This window comes from Meleagris gallopavo, chromosome Z (assembly GCF_905368555.1).
Source record: "Meleagris gallopavo chromosome Z, MGAL_WU_HG_1.1, whole genome shotgun sequence".
Classification (NCBI taxonomy): domain Eukaryota; kingdom Metazoa; phylum Chordata; class Aves; order Galliformes; family Phasianidae; genus Meleagris; species Meleagris gallopavo.
The window spans coordinates 13481497-13499017 of NC_139435.1; the positions used below are offsets into that span (position 1 = coordinate 13481497).

Here is a 17521-nt window from a genome sequence, read left to right on the forward strand (position 1 = left end):
AAAGGGTGGGCAACTGATGCCATCTACCTGGATTTGTGCAAGACCTTTGACATGGTCCCACATCACATCTCTATTTCTAAGCTGGATAGAGATGTATTTGAAAGCTGGACTATTAAGTGAATGAGGAATGTATAGTGCACAGAGTTGCAAGTGTAGAGTCTTGCACCTGGGGAGGACTAACTGCATGCACCAGTACAAGATGGGGGATGATCTACTGGAGAGGAAATCTGCAGAGAGGGACCTGGGTGGCCTGGGAGACAAACAGGTTCGCAATGAGCCAGCAGTGTGCCCTGATGGACAAGAAGGCCGGTGGTACCTAGGATGCATTAAAGAGAGGGCAGCCAGCAGGTCAAGGGAAGTGATCCTCCCCCTCTACTCTGCCCTGCTCAGGCCTCACCTGGAGTATTGTGTCCAGTTCTGGGCTCCCCAGTACAAAAAAAAAAGGCAGGGATCTCCTGAAAAGAGCCCAGCAGAGGGCCACATAGATGATAAAGGGCCTAGGGAAAGGCTGTAAGACCTGGGTCTGTTCAGCCTTGAGAAAAGAGTCATAGAATGGCCTGGGTTGAAAAGGACCACAGTGATCATCTAGTTTCAACCCCCCTGCTATGTGCCGGATCACCAACCACCAGACCAGGCTGTCCAGAGCCACATCCAGTCTGGCCTTGAATGCCTCCAGGGATGGGGAATTCAAAACCTCCTTGAGCAACCTGTTCCAGTGTGTCACCACCTCCTGTATAAGAAACTTCCTCCTAATATCTAACCTAAACCTCTCCTGTCTCAGTTTAAAACCATTCCCCTTGTCTTATCGCTATCAACCCATTTGAAGAGTCGTTCTCCCTCCTGTTTATAAGCTCCCTTCGAGTACTGGAAGGCCACAATGAGGTCTCCCTGGAGCCTTCTCTTCTCCAAGCTAAACAAGCCCAGTTCTCTCAAACTTTCTTCATAGGAGAGTTGCTCCAGCCCTCTGATCATCTTAGTGGTCCTCCTCTGGACGTGTTCCAAGACCTCCTCATCTTTCTTGTGCTTAGGGCCCCAGTCCTGGACGCAGTACTGCAGATGGGGCCTCACAAGAGCTGAATAGAGGGGGACAATCACCTCCCTCTCCCTGCTGCCCACTCCTCTGTTAATGCAGCCCAGAAACACAGTTAGCCTTCCGGGCTGCAAGCACACACTGCTGGCTCATGTCCAGCTTCTCATCCACCAGAACCCCCAAGTCCTTCTCCACAGGGCTGCTCTCAAGGAGATCTTTCTCCATTCTATATAAATACCTGGGATTGCCCTAGCCCAAGTGCAGCACTTTGCACTTGGCCTTCTCGAACCTCATTAGGTTCACATGGGCCCACTTCTCCAACCCGTCCTTTAGACAGGCTTCCCTTCCCTCCGGTGTCTTGACTACACAGCTGAGCTTGGTGTCATCTGCAAACTTGCTGAGGGTGCACTCGATGCCATCGTCTATGTCGATAAAGATGTTGAAGAGCCCTGGTCCTAAGACCGATCCCTTGTGACCAGCCGCTTGTGCCACTTGTGATCAGCCTCTATCCTGACACAGAACCATTGATCGCAACCCTCCAAAGAATACTGAGAGGGGATCTGATCAATGTCTATAAATACTGTGAGGTGTGGGAGGCAAAGGGACAAGGCCAGATTCTTTTCAGCAATGTGTGGTGATAGGACAAGGGGAAGTGGCCACAAACTGAAGCATAGGAAGTTCCACACAAGTGTGCATGAGAATTTCTTCACAGTGAGGGTGACAGAGCATTGGAACAGGCTGCCCAGGTGGGTTTTGGAGTCTCCTTGTCTGGAGACATTCAAGACCCACCTGCACACCTACTTGTGCAACCTGGTCTATGGTGGCTGCTTTGATATGGGGATGATCGAGTCCTGCTTTGGACTCAGTGATCTCTGGAGGTCCCTTAAAGCTCCTACAATTCTGTGATTCTGTGAATTGTTCAATCATCTATGCCCAGAGGGAGGCCAGTGATGAGTAGTGACTCCAGGAATGCATCTTGGAACCATTGCTCTTCAATACTGTAATCAATTACAGAGACAATAGGAACAAGTGCGCTCACAGCAAGTTTACTGATGACCTACTGATGACCACTAAGCTGAGTGGTGCAGCTGACACGACAGAAGGAAGTGATGCTACCTAGAGGGACCTAAACAATCTTGAAAGGTGGGCCCATATGACATAATGAGGCTCAACAAAGGCTAAGTGAAAGATACTGCACTTGGGTCATGGCAATCCCAGATATATACTACATACATGGGAGAAGAACTAGACAGCAACCCCGTAAAGAAGGAATAGGAGATTTTGGTGGACAAAAAAGGTGGTCATGACTAAGCAGTGTGCACACAGCATAAGAAAGATAGGGAGCTTTCGGAGAAGGTCCAGAGGAGGGCCAAAATGATGACCCACAGACCGGAGCACTTCTCCTGTGAGGAAAGAATGAGGGAGCTGGAGAGCTTGTTCAGCTTGGAGAGGAGAAGGTTAAAGGGAGACCTCATTGCAGCCTTCCAGTATATAAACAGGAGGGAAACTTTTTACATGCATAGAGAATTATAGGGCAAGGGGGAATTATTTGAAATTATAAGAGAGGAGATATATTAGATGTCAGGGTGAAATTTTTCACTGAGAGAGTGGTGAGGTGCTGGAAGAGGCTGCCCAGAGAGGCTGCGGAAGCCTCATCCTTGGAACTGTTCAAGGCTAGGCTGGATGGGACCCTGGGGAATCTGATCTAACGCTTGATCTAGCAGTCAGCAACCATGTCCAAAGCAGTGGGGCTGAACTACATAATCTTTGTGTTCCTTCCAAGCCAAGCCATTCTATGATTCTGTGTTAAGAGTTAGGTCAATTAAGCTCTCTTCATTTTCCAAGTATTTTAATATTATATTAACTATATAATGTATAGAAAAAATGCAATTATGTAAATACATGCGTATGTATATACTTGAATACATCTATAAAACAGTACTCTAACCCCTATCTTTTATACAGATTTTTTTTTCACTTACACCTTGTTGCTCTCAATATATATACAACAACTAACTGCATTATTCAGCACCTTCATGTAGTAAACTGCAACTAATTGCTGTAACACTTACCTAATCATCTGAGAGCCATAAAACAAATGAATAAAAACCAGGCATTAAACATATGCAAATCTCTCCTGCTACAGTTCAGGAAAAAACAGAGGACAAATGTAACAGCCCAAATAAATTATGTTATCTCTAGTGCAGTGTCTTTGCTCTTCACAAAAAAGATGTTTAAATTCATATGATGCCTCCTCCTGCACAACTGAGAACAAACAAACTTTAAATGCACTTCTCTGAGGACAGAATCTAGCATTCACAACACTTTCTGGTCAGAAAACTGACTCAACTTCCTTCTGTTCTGATATACATGATCCTACACCTCTCGTAGCACCCTTCAGCTGCACAATAAAAATGGCCCAAATTACTACAAAAAATGGAAAGAAGCAACATCTCTACCTTTCTCCGCAGTCAACATTATGAATATGGCATAGCAGACCAAAGTCATAACTATTAATGTTTTATTTAATAGCTGCATTTGACTTCTCAAACATCTTTAGAATAAGCATTTTTTTTAATAGCAGTACAATTTGACAGTAAAGAAAGATAACATGAATGAAATTGAAATCAGTAAGACTGATTTTGCCATCACACAGGAGACGAGGCTTCTTCTTGTCTTTCATTATCTAAATAATTAAAAAAAGGTTTTCCAAGTAGTAAGCAAGTCATACCTGAAAATGATGTTTCCTGCACGATCAGCCTTCCATGCCTTCACGAGAGCAAAATCTCCTGTAATGGACTTTTCCAGAATAAAGTGACGACCATCAAACTCTCGCACCTACAGAGAAAAAGTACAATATTGAGATGTAGGTTTCTTCAAACAGATCTCTCATGTAGTATTTATTTTGCAGGGATAATTTATAAACTATGTTATTTAGACTTTTTGCACTATATGCAATTCTACCTGAAAAAAGGTAGGTCAAGTGTATGCCACAGAAAAGCACAAAGAGGTTGTAAACCTCCGGTTCATCCTAGGGTGTCTGTTTAGCAAAATACCATAAGAATCATACACAGAACAGAACAAAATACATATCCCCATCGCTCCATCAGCTGGAATTAGACATGCTCTTTGCAGATAATTAAAAAACAAATTGCTAAAGCAGAAGTATTGAAAAGCTTTGTAATTACTGCCCATCAGCAGAAGCCCCAAATCTAAATAAAGAAAATCTGAGGCTGAGTACACAATCCAGATCATCTGACAGGCTGAATCTCATTTGGTTTTCACTATCTTTACATTCAATACTTGTAACAATAGTGTGCAGAAACAGAACATGTAACAGATGAACAGGTACTATGCTAGCAGCTTTGTAAAATGAAATGCATTTTTCAAGAATAAATACAAAACTTCTTTCCAAAGCAAAAATTCTCCTGATTGACTAGAGACAGAGAAACACAATTTCTCATAACAATTGGGGTTGGGAACCAAAACATGGCATGAATTACATTCCATGTAGAAAATTAAGTCTAAGAAAATAGTATTCTAGTAGACTTATCACTAGATTATTTTAAACATAATTACATTTTCTTCACAGTCACAAGTGAAGCTCATTACTAAACCACTTTAAAGAATCAGAATTGAATTCAAATTGGAATATTCAACGGGGTAAACTCATTTTTGCATCCATTAGTTTACTGATGTACAACAAGACTTTGCTAAACAATTAAAATAGGACATTGTCATACTTTCATGGAGGGAGTTCAATCTACCAAAGGCAAGTTAGATGAACTGTCTCTCCCCTCACAAGTTCTCTGTTAAGGAGCCTGAAATTACTGAGGATCCTCCAGCCACACTGTGGCTTCTTCAAGAACGTTGTTCTTCTTCATCTGGCTTTGAATGAGAGCTACCTAAATCTACTGGATTCACATCCAAGACTTCAGTTCCAAACAGCACAGATATATCCAGGAAAATCAATACCTAATCTCTTCATTAGGCATTTCCATTATTAGGTATAGCATTGGATCATAGCAGAAATGAAACAACAACAACAACAAAGAAAACAACAATTTACTGTCCTAGAAAAGATGGTGGTGAATATTTGGTGATTGCTGTCAAGTAGACAAGACACAAATCATACACAGAAACACTGAACAGCATTTATTCAAACAGTACAGAATGTTAGAGTACACACAGTACTGCTATAGCATAATTTAAAACTTATCAGAGGGGAGAAAATACAGTAAAAGCATATCAAAAGTTAGTTTTGTGGGCCTTTGGAGGTAGATTTGAGATTTATAAAATGCAATTTGCACTTTAAACTGATTCAATCAAGTCAAATAAGGGATGTTACTGGCTTTGCAAAAGACTGAGACGAGATATTTTTCACAAATATTAAAGGTTAAAAAAAATTCTTATCAAATTCATGATGTATTTCAACAAACAAGATTCTTCAAATAGTAAAATATCATAATGCCATAATAAGAAATCCAAGGAAAAACAACCATTGTAATGATTCGATAATGAAAATATCAGTGAAAAAAAAAAAAAAAAAAAAAATCAATGCCATCTAGAGGGACCTGGACAGGCTGGCTAAGTGGGCCCATGTGAACCTAATGAGGTTCGAGAAGACCAAGGTGCTGTACTTGGGCTAGGGCAATCCCAGGTATTTATATAGAAAGGAGAAAGATCTCCTTGAGAGCAGCCCTGTGGAGAAGGACTTGGGGGTTCTGGTGGATGAGAAGCTGGACATGAGCCAGCAGTGTGTGCTTGCAGCCCGGAAGGCTAACTGTGTTTCTGGGCTGCATTAACAGAGGAGTGGGCAGCAGGGAGAGGGAGGTGACTGTCCCCCTCTATTCAGCTCTTGTGAGGCCCCATCTGCAGTACTGCATCCAGGACTGGGGCCCTAAGCACAAGAAAGATGAGGAGGTCTTGGAACACATCCAGAGGAGGACCACTAAGATGATCAGAGGGCTGGAGCAACTCTCCTATGAAGAAAGTTTGAGAGAACTGGGCTTGTTTAGCTTGGAGAAGAGAAGGCTCCAGGGAGACCTCATTGTGGCCTTCCAGTACTCGAAGGGAGCTTATAAACAGGAGGGAGAACGACTCTTCAAATGGGTTGATAGCGATAAGACAAGGGGAATGGTTTTAAACTGAGACAGGGGAGGTTTTAGGTTAGAGGAGGAAGTTTTTTATACAGGAGGTGGTGACACACTGGAACAGGTTGCCCCAGGAGGTTGTGAATTCCCCATCCCTGGAGGCATTCAAGGCCAGGCTGGATGTGGCTCTGGACAGCCTGGTCTGGTGGTTGGTAACCCTGCACATAGCAGGGAGGTTTAAATGAGATGATCTTTGTGGTCCTTTTCGATCCAGGCCATTCTATAATTCTATGATAAAAACGAAAGTTACCTTTACTTGTGAGATGTTCTTGAGATGAGATTACACCTGTTGCAGCATAAATGAGAACTCAGAGCACTAACCTCATCCATTTCTTCAAATACAGTCATAGTACTTGAAACCTATTCCCTTCTTCAAAATTTCCACCTAATTTCAAGTTCATGTTTCTCTGTTGGAGATGAGAGATTTTTTTGTAATTTTAAACACTAACACTAAATAGCATTGCAACTTTTGTCAAATGTTTCCTACATGTGTCAACTGAGTTTTTTGTGGTTTAACAAGAAAATGCCCAGTCTCTTCTAACATGAAGGCTTTAGGTACAGCTGCAGGTATGGCCAGAGAATTGAGTAAAGTGAATCAAGAAAGTTTTTCACCTGAATCAGTTTCTTGTTGTTAAGTTACTCAAAGCTCCAAGAACTGTAATACACTGCAGGGACAGGAATGAGCAGAAGGAGGACAATTAACGTAACTAGTACCAAGCCACACCATTAATCCAACATAATAAAATTAAACTTGGCCAGAAAAAAACAGCCACTTATCTCGGAATTCTGTAAGAAATTCATTTTCAAAAGCAAACGTGCTAGGAACAAATTGACATCTTACCTCTCTTGGTTGGCTAGCAATAGCAATGGTGCCATCTGAATTGTATTTGATAGGTGCCCCCCCTTCCTGCACCAGTGTCCCATAACCTGTACTAGTGTAAAACGCTGGGATTCCTGCTCCTCCTGCTCTAATACGTTCAGCAAGTGTACCCTGTGAAAACAAAAACACATTGAAGAGCTAGTCATTTAGAAATAACAGATCGAATTCAGATGAATGATTTGATTGGATTACTTTTATATTATTTTATTTGTAACTTTGACTTTTGAACTAAGCAGACCATCGCATGAACTACCTCTTCCCACTTTAACTCTCCTTTGTGGAACTGGTACTGCATATTGCAATAAATGCTTCACTTCTGGCCATCAAATGTTTAAGACCACACTGTAACTCAACTTAATGTCAACTACCAGGATTATGCTGTGGTCTTTGCAACTCCTCTCCTTTAACTTATTTCCCAATCCATTACTCTTCTTTAGAAGAGTATAGAGCTCTTTTTCCTACATGGGTATCTATGGTAAGAATTTTTAATTTTTACCATCAGTTCAGTATGTTAACTTCTTCTTAAGATGTTGAATAATTAAACAAATTCCTTTTTTCAAGTTGAAAGAGCCACACTTAACAGACTGAAAAAGGAAGAGTGGTCTAGATACCCTCTGCAAAGAATGCCCAAAACTTGATAGAACTATTTTATTTGAATGTATTTGAATGCCCCATCTGTACTGTATTCTATGTTCATCCACTACATAGATATTAACAACTCAAATTGTTTGCTAATGTTCATTGCAGACTGAAGGTCAAAGTCGTATCTGCCTGCTTTTCACTGATATCCTTTCCCAAAAATTTTTCCTGGATTTGATGCAAGTAACGATCATCACAGTCAATTATCAAGCATGACTACCTCCAAAATATGGGTGATTACTGGAAGAAACACAGTGAATTCTCATAGGTTGCAAAGCGGTGGAAAAAAAAAAACAAAAAACAGTCATAAACCATACAATGATACTAAACTCTGAGTTTCAAGCAGCCCTGGCAATTCTAGATCTCACCGTGAGCTCTCCCTCACTGGAAAACAAGGACATAGTGCTCTCCAGTTTTGTCTAAAGTCATAAAAAAATCTGAACAGCATTTTCCAAAAGGCTATTTCATCTTAACAAAAACATATCAAATCCCCGCATCTCTTAATACATTACTGACATTCACTGTTCACCAGTGTGCACTTCAGACCCACAACTGTTATTCAGGATCTACTCAGCTTGTGAGTGCAGTCCACAAAGCAAATCACAATCCTAAGGAGCACAAAATCTTTTGGATGGAATTACCAAACACGAAGTAGGACGACGTAAAAGATGAATTCTGAAGTAACACAGTGGTGAAAAGTGTGACTTTTGAAAGATGAGAAGTACTTGCTTATTTCCATGCCAGCTGACAGAGTATAGAGATTTCCTGTCCATCTCTATGCTTCTTAGAGACAGACCAAAGAAATGTAGCCCAAGGGCTTCTTCATAAAACTTTACTACTGTTGCTTTTCCCAATGGTTTAAATGAATAGCTGTTTGAAGTTCAAAGGCTTTGCCTCACTAACATGCTGTAGAATTAGATCTAAACAGAATATGACTGATACTTAGAATTTTAGATTGTATTGTATTCTAGCTATGCAAGTACCTTGGCAGTGCTAAAATACTGAAAGCAAGCATGTTCAACCTGTGGCCTAAATGCAGCCCACCCCAGCTGGCACTGCAGCCCGGCCCCTGCTCTGTGCCATCATCTGCCCCCACCACTGTGAGTTGAGCACCCTCCCTGCGCCCTGGTGCAGCTCAGGCAGCACACACTACACACTGTGACACTACACCCAAACACATGTACCACTCTGCAACAGACAAACATCAGTGCATAGTGAGTGCTGCCTGAGCTGCACCAGGGTGCAGGAAGGGTGCTCAACTCACACCAAAGAGCTGTGTGTGTTTTGATTCATTGGCTGAACACAGTACTGTGAACAGCAGAAAATACATAGCCGTGCTTTCCGTTTTGATAAAGGAACTTGAAAACAGGTTTCAAGATTTTTTATTTGCAACTCCATTTTCAGTTGACATAGCCACATTACCTAAGAATTTTCAAATGGAATACACAGAGTTGCACAGCATGCAGGCTCTTGTTGACTGCTGCTGAAAATGCACAGCTAATGGTGGTGACTGTTGAAAAATAGTGTTTCGTAGCTGAGATTTTGCTCTATCAAATACTGTTATTAGGCTCTTTGTATTAGTTGTAGTTCCATGGAAACACAGGAGGCATTACTTTGGAGCAGCCCTTGTGTACATGGTGCAAAACAATTCCTGTTCACTCAATGTGGCCCAGGAAAGCTGAAAGCTTGGACATCCATGACTTAAAGCTATGGTGCTATAAATTGAAATTGTAAATATTGGATCATACCGAGATTTAACAGAGGATTTAACTAACAAGCACAAAAACTTAGTGTTCTGAACTTGAAGTCTGTTCTTTCAAATTCTACCCACTAGATGGCAGATACTGCTCACTTTCCCCAAAAGCGCACGAAGCTACCATCACTTGGTAAAACAGGGATTTTCTATCTTTATTGCCCCTGTATGGGCCACAGCAGACATATTTTGCCTGTTTATCTACCATCCAGAAGGAACTATGAAAAACAAACACTGTGCTAAAACATAGATAAGTATATATATTTACTTCAGATGAGTGTAAGGCATACCATGCCATAAATCACAAAAATTAACCAATCAGTTCTTAATCTCGCAGTTGCAGCCTATAACTTATGAACAGCAAATGCCATCTGTTTTTACATAGAAAACATTAAGACTGCACATTAATTTTAAAAAGCAGTTAAGGAACATTCTAATCGTATTTTCAATAAAAACATACCACCAGTCTAGACAGACTACTTACCTGAGGTGTAAGTTCAACTTCAAGCTCACCAGATAAATACTGGCGTTCAAATTCAGCATTCTCTCCAACATATGACGATACCATGCGTTTTATCTGCTTAGTCTGAAGCAGAAGACCAAGTCCAAAATTGTCAACGCTGTATAGAAAAACACAAGACAATACTGGGTGATTATAATAGTTCTGTTGTATATAAAGCATTTGATAAAGTTTAATGACTTAAACAGAAAGGGTAGAGCTATCTTCACGGATTTATGACATGAGGAATTGGACACACACACAAAACAATATACTGATACTCAGGAATTCATTTCTCAAACCTCATCTCTTCTCAGGAAGAAATTCCACATGTAACCGCTATAAACACCATCTTTACAACTGAGGACATGTTACACAAAAGCTCCTTTAAAAAGCCTTGCTACCTAATACAGAGTCACACAAGATACAAACTGGCTCTTAGTAAACAATACTGAATTTTTGTTTAGACTCTTCCTACATAAAATTACCAGTTAAAATGATTGTTTAGCAGCTCAAGAAGAAAGATACATTTATAGTGCTGGACTGTACCAAAAGCAAAAGAATATTTATATTGTAACAATAAATATTTCACTTTCTTATTAAGAAATCGCTTACTGTAGCAAGAGACATTAACAATGTAATCAAGAAAATTATAGAATTACATAACGGTTTGGGTTGGAAAGTACCTTAAAGCCCATTCAGTTTCCATCTCCTGCCATGGACATGGTTGTTATTCATCAAGTTGCAGAGGGCCCCAGCCAACCTGGTCTAACCTCCAGGGATATCAACTTTTGCACGGATAGAGAGCAATAGAGCAAGGGGGAATGGTTTGAAATTAAAAGAGGGGAGATTTATTATTACATGCCCAGGTGAAACTTTTCACAGAGAGTGGTGAGGTGCTAGAACAGACTGCCTGGAGAGGCTGTGGATGTTCCAGTCCTGGAAGGGTACAAGGCCAGGTTACATTGGGCCCTGGGCAACCTGATCTAGTGCCTGATTTAGTAGTTGGCAACCCTTTTGGCGACACTGGGGATGGAACTAGGTGATATTTGTGGTCTCCTTCAATACAAACCATTACATGATTTTATCACATATGGCTGTCTTTAACAATGCCAGTTTAATCTGAATGCCAAACATAACAAATCTCTTCTAGTTCCAATTCCTGTAGATGTTTCTAAATTCAAATCTTCTCAAGATAGACAGTCTTGAGCACTGTTAAAACTTTTGTCATTCTGTTGTGCACACAGATAGGACAAGAACATGAAGTTTTTGTGATAAAAGGAATCTGCAAAAAAAAGCTACTTTAATTTGATAAACCATTACGTTAAGATATAAAAGCAGAAATAAACAGAGACCATATTACAAGCATTTCTTTTGCATTTCTAATACAATTTGCAGGATATTGGCAGACTGGTACAAGCTCTTCTACTTTTCTGTTGGTCTCTAACAAATGAGTGGAGAACTCTGGTCCTCCACTCTCACTATAGAAGAGATGCCATAACCTAGAATCACCTCACAAAAGTAATGTGTATTTGCCATCAATTGTCTCAACCCAGTAAGACAATTATTCACAACTGGCTTCACATTTCAGAATAAGAAATAGTGAAAAATATTAAGAGTCCTAAAAGAAACCAAATTCAGTGTTTGCATTATAAACACTCTACAGAAAACACCTGTAATAAAAAATTTTATTAATTGCTTTAATAAAATATATCCCTTCTCAATATTAATTTTGTCCTCTTGGTATTCTTCGCCTACAAGACACTGTTCTACTATTCTAAATAGTCAGAAATGAATTCTTACCACTAGGGACACAGAAGAAAGTTATGCCTTAGACTTCTATTCTTCATGCACTAATCCAACTATTTTTAGGGATAACTCCTAACAATGGTGTTACATACTACAGCAATGGGGGGAAAAGAAAGAAGGAAAGAATAAGTACAAATGAGGTACGTAAAAGTAATATTAAAAACAACAACAATAACAACAACAACACAACCCTATATTCCCCATAAAAATAATTAAATAAATATCATCTTAAAAATCCAGTCATGATGCTGAGTAAGCCAGCTAGTATTTGTTTTGTACAATACATATGTGCAGATCAAAGGAAAGAACCTGCTAGGAAATACTCAAACCTCATTTAAAACACATTAATACTCCATCAATTTAGGAGTGATTTTAAAAATTTCAGCTGCAATCTCCTGGCATCCTTTCAAAAGGCCAAATTCAAAGTTACCATACACACCTTTTTTTCTAGAAAAGCCGTATTTAATTTCTATCCCAAAGTTCAATACTGATTGATTAACTTAGAAAACTGCAGTATCTCAGTTGTGGTACATAATAAATAGCATTTCACATTTCAGAAAGCTCCACAAACACAAATGGATCAACAAAGAGCATAAGCTTACTTCACACAGACTTTCAGCACCTCAGTACATGAGAAGCTTATTTCCTTAAGTTTAAGGAGAATCAGGTGACCAGGAGGATGCTTCTGAAGGTCATTAATCCAAAGTCACGAACGAGATCACACTGTCCCTCCTTTCCAGGATGCACCCAGCCCATCTCACACTCTGATAAAACAGCACAACACTCTTCCTGCCTGCCAGCATTGCACTACTGGTTACAGTTTTGCATGAGAAGAAAAAGGGGCTGAGCAGAGAGAGCAGTACCAGCACCAGCTATTCCTTTCCTATCACAATACCCCAAACTACTACAAAGAGTAAGATACAAAGTCAGGCTTCTCAACTGCATCAATAACAATGACTGTTTTAAGATTTGGCAACCTACTTCTGTGCACACTCAAGCAATTTGGAAACTACACGAGGAAGTAAAGCACCACTTTCTGGTATAATCTTCTAAATTTATTTTATGTATTCTAGATGTAAAAACATTCGAAAAGCTTTCTCCACTCCCCAACTCTGCCCTATAAAAGAAATCTAGCTCTGATGCAATACCACTGCTACTGTCCCACTGCCAAAGCCTTAAGAAATGTGTGTCGCTTAGAAACAACCTATATTTCTAAATCCCTTCAGGAAAATCTTCCAGCAACTTTGAAACTGAAAAAAAAAAAAAAAAAAAAAAAAAAAAAAAAAAAAAAAGAAAGCAAAGTAGAATGAGGAGTCTTGGGGGCAAAGAGAGGGAGAAAAATAAAAATAAAAATAAAAATAAGCACAACTATGTGAGTGTCACTCAAACCAAGAGAACTCCTAATAAAACCATCAAACTCTAACTTCTCTTTATTAAAAAATAATGAGCAAATACAACAGATCAGCTAATATTTGAGAGCAGTTGAATGGAGTTGTGTAAGTAGAGTACAGCACAGCAGAAGAAGTTAAATAACAGTCTGCAGACTTTTATGGTTGAGCAGTATTTTAAACTGTCCATAAACCATACACTCCTATGCACCTTCACAAAGTTTACACTGCACACAGAGCATATTCTGATTGCACATACCATGAGAAAGGGATGGCAACAGACAGTTGTAATTACTGAAGAAATTTCTGCCTCTTTTCACCTAGATTTATATTGTTTGCTTCCACAGTCGAAGCAGCAGTTACTGTAGCATATTATCTTTAGCAGGATTTTGCAAATCTTCATGCCAGATCCCATGGAGATACGCTTGATTCTCTCATCTGCTGCACGAAAGTACCCTCTCAATGAAAACTCTGCAGCTATAAAGATGTCTATAAGAAATTAAATAGAGTTGGATAAAAGTTCTCACACTCATCCAAAGCTGCTTCTCATTTCTTAAGTAAATCTTTTTTCTGTACATCAGAGGAGGTCCATTTTTTAAAAAATGAAATTGCATTGAGGATCAGCCACTAAGCACATAGGCCATGCAGCCTTATTTTCCAAATACAAAATTAATTCCATTACCAGGGGAATTTCATCTTCAAAGCAGCACTGCAAAACTCAATCGCTTTTACTTATATGTTTATTTTGTGTGGCAGTTTCTGAAAATAAGTATTACGATATCTACCTTTTCTAAAGACTAAATTTGCATTCAGGTGCCCATCTGAAATAACTCCTCAATTTTTCATTCACATTAGTTTTTCTTTCATTTCCCTCCAAAACTTCATTTTGAACATTTCATTCTTATTTATGTTTCCTGTATTTTTTTCTTCCTTTCTGAATATCTGAAGAAAATAACATTTCACACAACTGTCTGAAAGCTGCTGTTGTTTCTATTCTCCCCACACTTCGCCCTTTACCAGACATCTCTATCCTGGAATAAAATTTAAAACAACTACTGATTTAGAGAAGTTTCTTTCAACATAAGGTTGTTTTCCTTTTTTTTCTTCTTTTTCTTTTTTCTCAATAGTGATTGTTAGCTTTCCTTTTCCATATTGTGTTGCTTTCTTGATCTTTTTCTTTGGAGCATAAAAGTATCTTTGAACTTTACAGCTTTGCGCGAAAACGTTATAACTAAATGGCTCGCAGGTAATGTCCCTCCTATCAAATAAGAGAAAAATATCCTATACTGAGTAAGTGGAAAGAGTGCATCCTGTATACATGAATCTGAGTTCAGTCACTTAAAAAAATGAAACAAAGGTGAGCATAATAAAAAATGTGTTGCCCTGAAGAGGAAGGAAGTTGTCCAAGCTTTTATGAAGAAGGAAAGTGCATATCAGTGCTCTACAGAATGATTTATCCTCAAAACTGCCAAGATTTGTAGAAGATTCCTATTCTATATTAGGATAAAATCTGAATCTACAGAATACACAAAACAAAAACAGAATAAGAGATCTAAAATGGCACTCATCAAGAATGTAAGTAACCCAAGTTCATTTCTCTATTCTACCAACAGTGACCAGAAAATGGAATAGCAATCAAGTGCCTCTTGTTTACCAACACATTACTTTCTATTGTTTCATCCCTCCCAGATCATTGACATCTTCCTGTCAAAAACTACTGCCAGCTCTTTTAATTAAAAAATTAACCAAAGAAGACTCTCAGCTGGATATAGCCCACAGATTTCAAGCATACCTACAAGCAGACAAAACTACATGCCAGTGTTGCAGTCCAAGTAACTTTCAGGTATTTGGTAGTTCTCAGACCTTTATGACTTTGGACTCTCAAGCAAAATACATTATGCAGCATCACAGGGAAGATGATTATATCAAGTTTCCAAACTTCACACACCAAGAAGCCCCACACAGACTAATGAAGTAGAAATAGAAAACTGATGATGAAAAAAGTAAAACAAAACTGAGACTTGGGATATCAAACTACTCTGGCAAATGACCCATAATCCCTTTGAGTAAATAAAGGTAACTCTCCTCCCTGCATTTGTATATACGTCTATAAAGTGCAAGAAAAGTAGATGTCTACATATAAACGGCCAGTTTCCTTACTGGGAACATTTCAAAATACTAGTGAGAAGCATCAATTTTCCATGTCTCTCAAAAACAAGTCTTTCTATATACTTGCTGTCCAAGGATTCTCCAGGATCTGAGGTAGATATTTCTAGGAGATCACACCAAGGCTACAAGTCTCTGGTCACAAAAGGTTAACATATATATTTGGGTTTTGTTGTATCAAAAGACATTGGTCTAAAAGCTGATGTGTTGACATACCTGACTTTCCTCCTTCAACAGTCTGGGGATCAGAAGGATGAGAAGGCAATTACATCACCCCAGAGTCCATGGATCGAGAAAGAAAAGCACATATTAAGAATAGTTGGGCAAGGCCCAGCGCAGGCAAAAGCTAAGTTTTCCTGAAACTTGCTGGAAGAAGAGAAAGAGAGGAAGAGAGGAAGAGAGGAAGAGAGGAAGAGAGGAAGAGAGGAAGAGAGGAAGAGAGGAAGGAAGGAAGAGGGGAAGGAGGGAAGAGGGGAAGGAGGGAAGGAGGGAAGGAGGGAAGGAGGGAAGGAAGGGAAGGAAGGGAAGGAAGGGAAGGAAGGGAAGGAAGGGAAGGAAGGGAAGGAAGGGAAGGAAGGGAAGGAAGGGAAGGAAGGGAAGGAAGGGAAGGAAGGGAAGGAAGGGAAGGAAGGGAAGGAAGGGAAGGAAGGGAAGGAAGGGAAGGAAGGGAAGGAAGGGAAGGAAGGGAAGGAAGGGAAGGAAGGGAAGGAAGGGAAGGAAGGGAGGAAGAAAGAAAAAGGCAAATTTACGTTAATCTACTTCTAAAGAATGTTTTACATGAAACCACCAGTCAGTTGCTGGAGATACATGAACAGTTTCTCTCTAGGCATTTAGTAGGTCAGAGTGCTGCACAGCTACGCACGAAACTTGATAATGCACAGACCTGCTCCAATGCTAAGAAGCATCCTGGCAAGACGACAGGAGTGGGAGAGAAACACTTTCTTCCTTTTCTGTCCACTTAAAAGGGGCTTCACCTTGATTCTTTTACTTTGTAACTTCAGCTTTTCAGTTTTCAATAGAACCTGCTGGAAGTTGCATACCATTTTGTCTCAAGCTACGTTCACACTTCCAGAGCAAGTCCAGACAGACAACCCAGCTAAAAAGAGGTGGACCACTAACTACGTTTGACAGCTCTTTGAAACGCAGCCTTATTGATTCAGGCTCACAGGGCCACCCTAACATTGGCATAAAACTTGACCAATGTGAAAAAGTACATTACTGAAGAAATCAGACAGACATCTGATTCCCTCCCGCCCCACACACACACGCACAAAAAAAAAAATCATGTAATCATGCCATTATCAGAATGTGATCCTTTGCAGGATCTGTTTCTGCTTTTCTTTTCTATCTTGAACTCCCAAAAATTACATAGAGAATGAGGGGAAGATGAGCAATGAGAGTTAGCAATGAGAGGAAAACTATAATCAGCCTTTTCCCCAGGGTATTTATCACCTGTCCTAATGAAAAGCGGTTAACAAAGGCAGAAAAAGAGAGGCAGAAGCTCTGCCAGAGGGGGCAACTTAGCAGCAGGAAGAGAGAAGCACTGGAGCTTCTGTGTGTTGAGGCAGTACGAGGTAGAAAGAAAGCATGGTAGGAGATCACAGCCCCCAGAAACCCTGGCAAGTGACAAAAGAAACAATGATCTGAAAGACTTTCAGCTGGAACAACCCATCCTGAGGGGAGGAAGAAAAAGGAGTCTATGGCTAGTGGGAGGCTTAAAGGACTGCCTGCAAGTTGTCACCGTGACTGAGCATTAAATCCCCTCTGCTCCTTGTCCACAGTATTTGCACTGCACACTTCTCCCTCCACTACCAAAGCCTTCTTAGGGAAACTGTCTTCCCTATTCCAGTGACTTCAATAATAGTATTCTTCAACTGTCATCCTCCTCAAAAGCCCTCCCCCTACCCACAAAGGAAACCCAAACAAACAAACAAAAAAACAACAAAACAGCATATCAGTGATGTAAAAATGACAAGTGCAGACATTGATGCCAAGTCCATCAAGAAGTTGTGAAGACAGATAATTTCTGAGGAAGACATGTGCTGTATATTCTAAACTTAAATTAGCTGCAAGGTCTCCTCATCTTCTTGTGTTATGAAGTTAGATACTGCATCATAACAAAAATATATGTATATATGTACACATGTACACACACACACATACACACACACACACACACACACACACACACACACACACACATA

General features: G+C 39.9%; 1 protein-coding gene across 3 annotated transcripts in view; it reads right to left on the bottom strand.

Moving 5' to 3' along the window:
* OXCT1 (3-oxoacid CoA-transferase 1) overlaps positions 1-17521 on the bottom strand; it is an 85418-nt gene that overhangs the window by 56932 nt on the left and 10965 nt on the right. For all 3 annotated transcript variants that reach the window (XM_085212644.1, XM_085212645.1, XM_085212646.1), the window contains exons 4-6: positions 9940-10075; positions 7025-7174; positions 3762-3868 (exon numbers count right to left, since the gene is read on the bottom strand). In XM_085212644.1, coding sequence (XP_085068770.1) covers positions 3762-3868; positions 7025-7174; positions 9940-10075 — 393 coding nt within the window. The remainder of the gene's footprint in view (positions 1-3761; positions 3869-7024; positions 7175-9939; positions 10076-17521) is intronic.